Source organism: Solanum dulcamara, chromosome 4, assembly GCF_947179165.1.
Source record: "Solanum dulcamara chromosome 4, daSolDulc1.2, whole genome shotgun sequence".
In the NCBI taxonomy this organism is placed as follows: domain Eukaryota; kingdom Viridiplantae; phylum Streptophyta; class Magnoliopsida; order Solanales; family Solanaceae; genus Solanum; species Solanum dulcamara.
The window spans coordinates 9,045,550-9,055,780 of record NC_077240.1 but is presented as its reverse complement, the minus strand read 5'-3'; the positions used below and the strand labels follow the sequence as shown (position 1 = coordinate 9,055,780).

Genomic DNA, 10,231 nt, shown 5'->3' with positions numbered 1-10,231 from the left:
GGAATAGAATAAACGAATAAGTTGTACTCATTTAAACTACTTTTTTCATGAAAAGAATTTTTCTATGTTGGTTAAAAAAATGTTTTGATAAAGTTCATCTGGTATCGCATTTTGCAGATTTTTTCCAGTAGAAGTTAACTTTTAACTTTTACCCAAAAGTCAAATTTTGAAAAACAAGTAAAGTATAGAGTAATAAATATGAGTCAAATTGTGACGTATGAATAAAACGGTTCTGGGACTGCCGTGAGAAAAGAATCACCTCCAAAATATATTTGCCGACTTGTCCTCATTCATACATCTTTTAAAAATATCTCTGTGATAATATATTAAAATAACAAGAGATATAATTAAATAAATTGAAAAGTAGAGAGATTTTATTTCTTTTCAAAATGAATTCACTTTTTATTTATAAAAAAAAAACATAAACTACTTACGAATTATCTACTTGATTACAAATTATCCTATTATAAATTTACTCCGATACTTGATCCGGGACTCGACCTCGACTTTCGATCTGAAATCCGACTCCAACATCCGGCACAAAATTCCACCCTGACACCCCATCCAGGATCTTACCTCGATTTCTGAATCGAGATTCGACTCATCAAATTATTGATTGAACAATTTTTTCTTTAGTGAAAACTCTGTAATAGATAAAATTACAATTTACTATTTTTCTACAATAGAAAAAATTGTCATTTTTTTTAAATAATTGTTATTTAATTATTATGCAAATATGTAGGACTTTGAAATTAATTAAAGTTATAAATATTAAATATTTACTCCTTAAGGGTATAAAAGTCGTTCTATATTTAATGGATATTTTGATCGATCAATATTATTAAAGGTGAAAAAATTTCCTACTCATAATTTACTTGAAATAGATTTAATGTTACGCTCCTAGTATTAATAGGATAATACGTATCCTACAATAAATTCAGTCTTAATATAAATATGTTTTGTTTAGTCCTAGTATAAAATTATATTTATGCCTATTAGTAATTTTTTAGATTGAGAAAATTTTAACTTAAAAGGGAAAATAAGTAAATCAACTTTTAGTGGATATTTTGGTCCATCAATATTTATATTGGTGCTTTTATAATAATATAGATAGATAGATGATATGATATGATGATGATATAATATGATTAGTCATCACATTTAAAATTAATGATGTGAAAAAATATATTTATTAATGTGTGTTTATATATATGTCAATTTCGGTTTAAATGTCTGTTACAATAAGCATTCTAACAGTATTATAATTTTATTTCATAAAGGTCGATAAAGCAAATAAATTTATTCAAACTTATTTTTCTGAAATTATGCAATTTTAGGCTTTGATTATTACATGAATTTATTGGTTGAACTTTCTAACATAAGAGTCTAGACAGAGAAAGCAGACAAGTTATGCAATTAAGTTGGTGTGGAAAGAGTGATCCAATCGCAAATACTTAGAATTCTATTCAATCTATAAGATGGAGTTTGAAGAAAAATGATTTGTTAGTAAATTTTTACCTATCATTTGTTTTTCTTTTGTGTGCGATAAAATCAAGTTCTTTGCAGATTGTCCTTCTATTTCATATATTATGAAGTCCTAAACATTAATTTTGTTTTCATTAGTCTTAAGATTTTGCTGTATCAAAATATTATTTAATTAAGAAGTGTTTATAGATTCTTTACTTTAATTCACATATCTTACAATGTATTAATATAGTTTTTTAAAATAATCTGCGCATCGCGCGGATACGTATACTAGTGTATTTATTAATGTGTGTTTATATATATGTCAATTTCGATTCAAATATCTATTACAATAAGCATTTTAACAGTATTATAATTTTATTTTATAAAATCACTCTTATAATTGAAAAATAAAATTCTAACTGGGAAGAAATTGAGAGCCAGATTGAATATGGAGTCAGACTTATTTCACTTCTTTATTTTCTAAAGTTACTTTCATTTGGTTAAATTTGTTTGAAACTATTTTCTTATTAATTTGTTTCCAAAAAAATGTTACATTACACATTTAAAAGCAATTAATTTTAAATTTATCGAATCATCTTAATAAAAAGTTTTAATAATCACGAAGAAAATTAAAGCATGTTTGGAGAAAATTGTTCATACAATATTGCATATCATCTCTTATAATTGAATTAGTTACATCGCATAAAAATCAACATTAGCCAAGTAAAATACGATGGCATAGATAATTCATCTTTGAACGGAAAAACATGCTTGCAAATAATTTATGTTTCTTCTTTCATTCAGATAAGCCATCAATCTTGAACTTTGTAAATAATATGTTTAATTCAATAAGTTAATTTATTGTATTGGCTATGCCGCTATGCGCCTATGCCCATCTAACAGCTTTGGAGAAAAAAATTCCATTAAGGCTGTGTTTGGTACGAAGTAAAATGTTAAAACAAGTTGGTTTCTAACAAATTTTCTCATGTGTTGGTTGGTGAGTGACAACTATTTTTCGGAAAATATTTTTTATAGTTTGGTTAGTGATTGGAAATATTTTTTAGAAAATATCTTTTATTTTTGGCTATTTTTTAGGAAAATAGTTTTTGACATGAAAATTAACCTTATAATTGACTCGGGATCCAACCCCGACATGGGACAACCAGCTAAGTATATAGACTAATATAGTCAAAGTAAGGCAACCGGATGGACTGCATGCAGCAGAAAGAATTTCCCAAGAGAATGAAGTAATTATTAAGGCTCGCACCACTATAAATACTAAATACTCCTTCTCTTTCATTTCCATCAACACTTGTTTACTTCAATTCCCTATCACCAACTAACAAAAGAAAGAAAAAAAAGGCTCTCTGTTTTTTCACAAGCTAATTAGATCCAGTTTTGAAGAAATATAATGGCCCTAGCTAGCCACCTCCTTAACAATGAAGAGGAGATCGTTCGCCCTGTTGCCAATTTCTCTCCAAGTCTTTGGGGTGATCGTTTCCATTCATTCTCTCTTGACAATCAGGTAATTCATTATAAATTCCTTCACTATCCCTTATTTGGTTAATTAGTACTGTTCCCAATAATGAACATTTTCTTACAAATAACTTTAATTTACAGGTTGCTGAAAACTATGCTCAAGAGATCGAGACTTTGAAGGAACAAACAAGGAGTATGTTGTCAGCTGCTTCTGGAAAAACATTGGCTGAGAAATTGAATCTGATAGACATTGTTGAGCGTCTTGGCATTGCTTATCATTTTGAGAAGCAAATAGACGACATGTTGGATCAAATTTACAAAGCAGATTCAAACTTTGAGGCTCATGAATACAATGATTTAAACACTTTATCCCTTCAATTTCGAAACCTAAGACAACATGGTTACAATATCTCTCCAAGTAGGTCCATTACATATATGCCGCACCATTTTTAATTTTTTTTTATTTCTGCGAGAAAACTAATTATCTTTTTCTCTTATTCATGATCCAGAAATTTTCAGCAGATTCCAAGATGCGAACGGCAAGTTCAAGGAATCTTTTAGCAACGACATCAGGGGTTTATTGAACTTATACGAAGCTTCACATGTAAGGACTCATGGAGAAGATATTTTGGAAGAGGCACTTGTTTTCTCCACTGCTCATCTTGAGTCTGCAGCTCCACATTTGAAGTCACCTCTGAGTAAACAAGTGACACATGCCCTTGAGCAATCTCTCCATAAGAGCATTCCAAGAGTCGAGACGCGCTACTTCATCTCTATCTACGAAGAGGAGGAATATAAGAATGATGTGTTGCTTCGATTTGCCAAATTGGATTACAACTTACTCCAGATGTTGCACAAACACGAACTCAGTGAAGTATCAAGGTATACTGTTGTTTTAAATTGAATTAAAAATACAAATTATTTGTTCATACTATTTTCTCAGAATCTGATATGTTGTTACTTACTTTATAGGTGGTGGAAAGATTTGGATTTTGTGACAACCCTTCCATATGCTAGGGATAGAGCAGTGGAATGTTACTTTTGGACCATGGGTGTGTATGCTGAACCTCAATATTCTCAGGCTCGCGTCATGCTTGCTAAGACTATAGCAATGATTTCGATAATAGATGATACGTTTGATGCTTATGGAATTGTAAAAGAACTCGAGGTTTACACCGATGCCATACAAAGGTATGAACTTGCCTCTGCAACAGTTTGTGGATTTAATTATTGGACGGTTAGTTTCTTAGAAGGGAAATTTATTAAATCTCTTTCTTTTTTATTAGGTGGGATGTGAGTCAAATTGATCGACTCCCAGAATACATGAAAATCAGTTTTAAGGCTCTTTTGGATCTCTATGATGATTATGAAAAGGAGTTGTCAAAGGATGGCAGATCCGATGTTGTCCACTACGCAAAAGAAAGAGTACGTCTCACTGACTTCTATATATCCATGAATGTTTTAATTTCTATCTAAAATCACTTGTATTTACCTTATGTTTCTTTATTACACTTAGATCTGTTATGGGAATATTGATGGTTGAATGTCTTGTTTTTCTGTTAAATAGATGAAGGAGATTGTGAGAAACTATTTTGTCGAAGCAAAGTGGTTCATTGAGGGATATATGCCGCCTGTTTCTGAGTATCTTAGCAACGCATTAGCTACCAGCACATATTACTTGCTAACTACGACATCCTATTTGGGAGTGAAGTCAGCTACAAAAGAAGATTTCGAATGGTTGGCTACGAACCCTAAAATTCTTGAAGCCAATGTGACGTTATGCCGAGTTGTTGATGACATAGCAACGTATGAGGTAATTAACATCGCATTACACTACATAAATCATCTTAATTATAAGAGTTGCAGTAATTCCATACAAATTGATTTCATATACTTATACATGAATTATAATTGCCGGCATTCCAGGTTGAGAAGGGTAGAGGCCAAATTGCAACAGGAATTGAGTGTTATATGAGGGATTATGATGTATCAACTGAAGTAGCAATGGAGAAATTCCAAGAGATGGCTGAGATAGCATGGAAGGATGTAAATGAAGGAATTCTTCGACCAACACCTGTTTCAACAGAAATTCTTACTCGCATTCTCAATCTTGCTCGTATTATAGATGTCACTTACAAGCATAATCAAGATGGATACACTCATCCCGAAAAAGTACTAAAACCTCACATCATCGCGCTACTGGTGGACTCCATTGAGATCTAAACCATTGAGTCATTCTTTTTTGTTCCATCTATATAAGCCACTTAAATTTTACAATTTTGCAACCGCATTGTGAAGTTTCATGTACTAGTATTGTTAAAACTTTTTGTACCATTAATTATTGATATATGAATAATATCACTTCTTTTGTACCTACCTCGATTATCTTTTATTTGCTAAATTAAATTATAAGATTTTAAACAAAGCAAATATATTGATTATCTAACAATGAGGAGAAAGAATGAAGAAAAAAAAAAGAAGAAGCTTTATCTAAGCAGGTGATCCACTAGCTAGTACTTAAATCTAATAAAATCTTATATACTTCTGATAAGGGTTCATAATACTTTTAGTCCTTTAGCTATTCATAAATTTTAATGTTAGTTTTTGTGATATCTAACTAAACACGATTAATCTTTAGCTAATTAAAATATGAATTTTTGATTCTTTTACTTGTAAATATCTACAATTTTATTATTAACTATTCTCCTTCCTAATTTTGATGCGTTATGTTAAGTTTATAGTATTTCTCATTTTGACACGAAAAAAAACTTCATTGATCAACTTCCTATTATTCCTTCCAAATTAACTCCGCAAATCCATTACGGTAAGTAAATGATACATCAATCCTTGGAAGCTTAGCCCATGCATGTATTGTGAATCCAAGAACGAAGTTGAACCCAGCATTATTGTTCAAATGAATGCCATCAAAGAGTGTTATCATCGATATAAACGCTCTGCATTTTCCTACAACCTCAGTCCATTCCCGGCGGAAAAAAAAGAAGAGAATTTATAAATTATTTAAGATTTTGACACACCTAATAAGAAAACAATTAAATAATATTTAATACTTTAGACTAAATCCTTCATCTTCTCGAACTAATAATGTTTTGATAGTAAGGTGGAATTAAAAAATAAATTAATGATTTTAATTTTATAAAGTTGTGAAGGGCCATTTATTTTCTTTTGTTGCTTATAAAATGATAAATCAAAAGGATCAGAGAAATTTAATACTCTATATTTTATGGTTCATAAGAATATGCCGATATATAAAACTATATGCATTTGAGAGATTTTTCTATTCTTCAATAAACTGTCAATTTTCAAGTCTGTTCAAATCGGGCAAATAAAAGCACACTATGAAATAAAAAAAAGTGTGCATAAAAATATTGCATTTTGTCTATTCCACTGAATTAGTTACAATTTCAATTTGTATAAATTCAACATTAACTTAATAAAATAGGATGGCGTAGAATTACTCAACTTTGAACCGGAAATATAAGTGCGCAAAAATGATGTATGTTTCTTCTATCATTCAATTAAGCCATCAAGAACTGTAGAAATAATATATGTTTAATTCAATAAGTTAAAATCAAATATTGCATATCTTCCTTTATTTTTCTTTTGGGACATGATTTTCAATTCAAAGTTGTTACATTCTGCACTCGACGAAATCCAATATTTTATATTCTGGGTGCCATCAAAAGAGACCTCACATATGTGCAATAATGAGAAAAGAAAAAAAGAAGAAGACCACAGACAAAATAATGCACAGTATACAATGTCCCATACTACTAGTAGTAATATTTTATGTTTTATACGTCGTTTTTTGAATTGACACTAGAAACCCTAGGGAACATGGGACATGGGACTAAACAGACGCCAAAGAAGGAAACAAAGTTAGTAAAATAGAATTTATTTAACTTCTATACATTTTTTAGTTTTTGCTTAAAACTACTATATAGTCAAAAACTGATGGCTGTGACAAAACACTCTCACCATTCACTATAAATATTCATTTCCTTCTCTTCCATTTCCATCATCACTTGTTCAATTTCTCTACCACCTAACAAGTGGGGAAAAACAAACACTGCATTTCCACAAGCTAAGAGTACTAGCTAGAAATGGCCCCAGCTGCTGCAGTGATGAGTAACTACCAAGAGGAGGAGATTGTTCGTCCTGTTGCTGACTTCTCACCAAGTCTTTGGGGTGATCGTTTCCATTCTTTCTCCCTTGATAATCAGGTATTTAATTAATTTGTCTTTCACATATTTAATCTGGTTGTAAGTTCAAAGGACAAATATTTATCCTGTTTAATAATAAAATGCATATATTCATTTTCATTTGAATGAATAAATTTATAGGTTGCGGAAAAGTATGCTCAGGAGATTGAAACGTTGAAAGAGCAAACAAAGAGTATGTTGTCAGCTGCGTGTGGAGCAACATTGGTTGATAAATTGAATTTGATAGATATTGTTGAGCGCCTTGGCATAGCTTACCATTTTGAGAAACAAATAGAAGACATGTTGGATCACATTTACAAAGCAGATCCTAACTTTGAGAGTCATGAATACAGTGATTTAAGCAATTTATCCGTTCTGTTTCGACTACTGAGACAACATGGTTACAATATCTCTCCAGAACTTTTTAGCAGATTCCAAGATGCAAACGGCAAATTCAAGGAATTTCTTTGCAATGACATCAAGGGTATTTTGAACTTATATGAAGCTTCACACGTAAGGACTCATGGAGAAGACATCTTAGAAGAGGCACTTTCATTTTCCACTGCTCATCTTGAATCTGCAGCTCCACATTTGAAGTCACCTCTGAGTAAACAAGTGACGCATGCCCTTGAGCAATCTCTCCATAAGAGTATTCCAAGAGTCGAGACACGCTACTTCATCTCCATCTACGAAGAGGAGGAATTTAAGAATGATGTGTTGCTTCGATTTGCAAAAATGGATTTCAATTTACTTCAGATGTTGCACAAACAAGAATTATGCGAAGTATCTAGGTACGCTAATGTAATTTACATGAAAAATATTACTATTATTTGTTGATAGTGACTCTCAGAATCTAATATGCTGTTACTTACTTTATAGGTGGTGGAAAGATTTGGATTTTGTGACAACACTTCCATATGCTAGGGACAGAGCAGTTGAATGCTACTTTTGGACGGTGGGAGTGTATGCTGAACCTCAGTATTCTCAGGCTCGTGTCATGCTTGCTAAGACTATAGCAATGATTTCAATAGTAGATGACACGTTTGATGCTTATGGCATTGTAAAAGAACTTGAGGTCTACACTGATGCCATACAGAGGTACGAACTACTTCTCGAACAATTTATGATTTAATTAGATGATTGCATAAAGGTGGGGAAAGATTATAGGTCAAACACTAGACGTTTCTCCTTCTTCCTATGATGTATGTTTTGTTACACTAATAAACTTATCAAATTCATTTCTTTTTCCATTTATTAGGTGGGATATTAGCCAAATTGATCGGCTCCCTGATTACATGAAAATTAGTTACAAAGCACTTTTAGATCTCTACAACAATTATGAAGCAGAGTTGTCAAAGGATGGTAGATCTGATGTTGTTCACTACGCGAAAGAAAGAGTATGAATCCTGACTTATACCAAGTTAATTAATCATTAATCAATTTATCAACCAATTGTGTATGTATTGATGGTTGAATGTCTTGGCTTGTTGTTGGCAGATGAAAGAAATCGTGAGAAACTATTTTGTCGAAGCAAAATGGTTCATTGAAGGATATATGCCGCCAGTCTCTGAGTATCTTAGCAATGCATTAGCTACTAGCACTTATTACTTGCTTACGACAACATCCTACTTGGGCATGAAGTCTGCAAACAAGGAAGATTTTGAATGGTTGGCCAAGAACCCTAAAATTCTTGAAGCCAATGTGACATTATGTCGAGTCATTGATGATATAGCCACCTACGAGGTATACATTGCATCAAATAAACTTAGATTTTATATGTTTACCTAGTTGCAACCATGAAGTGATAAAAATGATTTCATACTTATACCACACATTCTAATTTCCAATCCAGGTTGAGAAGGGTAGAGGTCAGATTGCAACTGGAATTGAGTGCTACATGAGAGATCATGGTGTATCAACAGAAGAGGCAATGGAAAAATTTCAAGAAATGGCTGAGATAGCGTGGAAGGATGTAAATGAAGGAATTCTACGACCAACTCCCGTCTCTACACAGATTCTCACTCGTATTCTCAATCTTGCTCGCATTATTGATGTCACTTACAAGCACAATCAAGATGGATACACTCATCCTGAAAAAGTACTAAAACCTCACATTATTGCCTTGTTAGTGGACTCAATTGAAATTTAAATCATCAATTGTTGCGTACATTTGGGAGCACTTTGTTCCTGGCCCCTCAAATAAGTATTTGATCTACATTTGACAGATGCCTTGTTGGTATCTCTGTAGCTAGCTAGGGTAGGAATTGCTGGCGATGCATGTTATGGTGCAGTGAAGTTAACTCCTCCAATTTTCTTGAATCATCATTGACATTTGAATTCTATTACTTCTTTTAATGTACCTACTTTCTTTTAGCTAGACAATTCCGAAAATGGTGTGAAAGAATACGCTTCAGCAGTTGCAATTCAACCACAAGGAAATGAAATGTCAAATAATAATAAAAAAATTCAAAGTATCAATTACTGACACGAAGTAAATTATAATCACCATATTCTCAATCATGAAACTACTTATAAGACGAATTGTGATACTATACCGAGACTGATTGTACAAAATTCTGCATACGCTAAAGCAAACAAAACAAATGTCATCAAAAAAATAAATATTATTGACTGACCATTTCATAATTTTAGCAATTCCTTTTTTTTTTTGAGTTCTTGGACATTATATTCATAAACAAGGAAATAAAAATGGAGAAAAAGAGAGATTGTCGGGGGAGGAGAGCCAGGGAAGAGGCTGTGCATGGAATGGGCAACTAGTAAAATTGCACATCTCATGCGCTGCCTCGTCCCTGTCTATCCTCTCCACCTTTGATATTCCACACCACAGTTTACCTCAATAGGGTCTCCCTTCACCAATAATGCTTAAACATTCCTTCCATCTGGAGTACAAATGAAAAGGCCTTTTCTTGAAAATTTCCAATGGCCAAAAGGTTAGTGCAATATGGCTGCTTTATGATGGAGTTAGGACCCGAAGAAGAAATAGTCATAGTACAAGTGATAGTACCACTAATTGAGGAGTACATACATAGGACCTCTCTGTTTCT

General features: G+C 32.3%; 2 protein-coding genes across 2 annotated transcripts; both read left to right on the top strand.

The window, feature by feature from the left end:
• Nucleotides 1-2,816: 2,816 nt before the first annotated feature.
• LOC129886032 (viridiflorene synthase-like) lies at nt 2,817-5,230 on the top strand. The gene is made up of 7 exons (XM_055960543.1): nt 2,817-2,992; nt 3,088-3,364; nt 3,456-3,828; nt 3,919-4,137; nt 4,233-4,371; nt 4,514-4,759; nt 4,873-5,230. The coding sequence occupies exons 1-7, from the start codon at nt 2,879-2,881 to the stop codon at nt 5,167-5,169; spliced, it is 1,665 nt and encodes a 554-aa protein (XP_055816518.1). The 5' UTR covers nt 2,817-2,878; the 3' UTR covers nt 5,170-5,230.
• A 1,755-nt stretch (nt 5,231-6,985) lies between these two features.
• Nucleotides 6,986-10,024, top strand: LOC129886031 (vetispiradiene synthase 1-like). Its single transcript, XM_055960542.1, has 6 exons — nt 6,986-7,187; nt 7,308-7,957; nt 8,046-8,264; nt 8,425-8,563; nt 8,664-8,909; nt 9,019-10,024. Exons 1-6 carry the CDS (start codon nt 7,068-7,070, stop codon nt 9,313-9,315), a joined length of 1,671 nt encoding a protein of 556 aa, XP_055816517.1. The 5' UTR covers nt 6,986-7,067; the 3' UTR covers nt 9,316-10,024.
• Nucleotides 10,025-10,231: the final 207 nt, after the last annotated feature.

What these genes read in the sequence shown, in the direction of transcription:
- LOC129886032 (XM_055960543.1), top strand. Translation starts at nt 2,879, where the DNA reads ATGGCCCTAGCTAGCCACCTCCTTAACAATGAAGAGGAGATCGTTCGC. An exon ending in GAACTCAGTGAAGTATCAAG is followed by an intron (nt 3,829 to 3,918) that starts GTATACTGTTGT and finishes CTTACTTTATAG; the next exon opens with GTGGTGGAAAGATTTGGATT. An exon ending in ATGACATAGCAACGTATGAG is followed by an intron (nt 4,760 to 4,872) that starts GTAATTAACATC and finishes CCGGCATTCCAG; the next exon opens with GTTGAGAAGGGTAGAGGCCA.
- LOC129886031 (XM_055960542.1), top strand. Translation starts at nt 7,068, where the DNA reads ATGGCCCCAGCTGCTGCAGTGATGAGTAACTACCAAGAGGAGGAGATT. An exon ending in TACACTGATGCCATACAGAG is followed by an intron (nt 8,265 to 8,424) that starts GTACGAACTACT and finishes TCCATTTATTAG; the next exon opens with GTGGGATATTAGCCAAATTG. An exon ending in ATGATATAGCCACCTACGAG is followed by an intron (nt 8,910 to 9,018) that starts GTATACATTGCA and finishes TTTCCAATCCAG; the next exon opens with GTTGAGAAGGGTAGAGGTCA.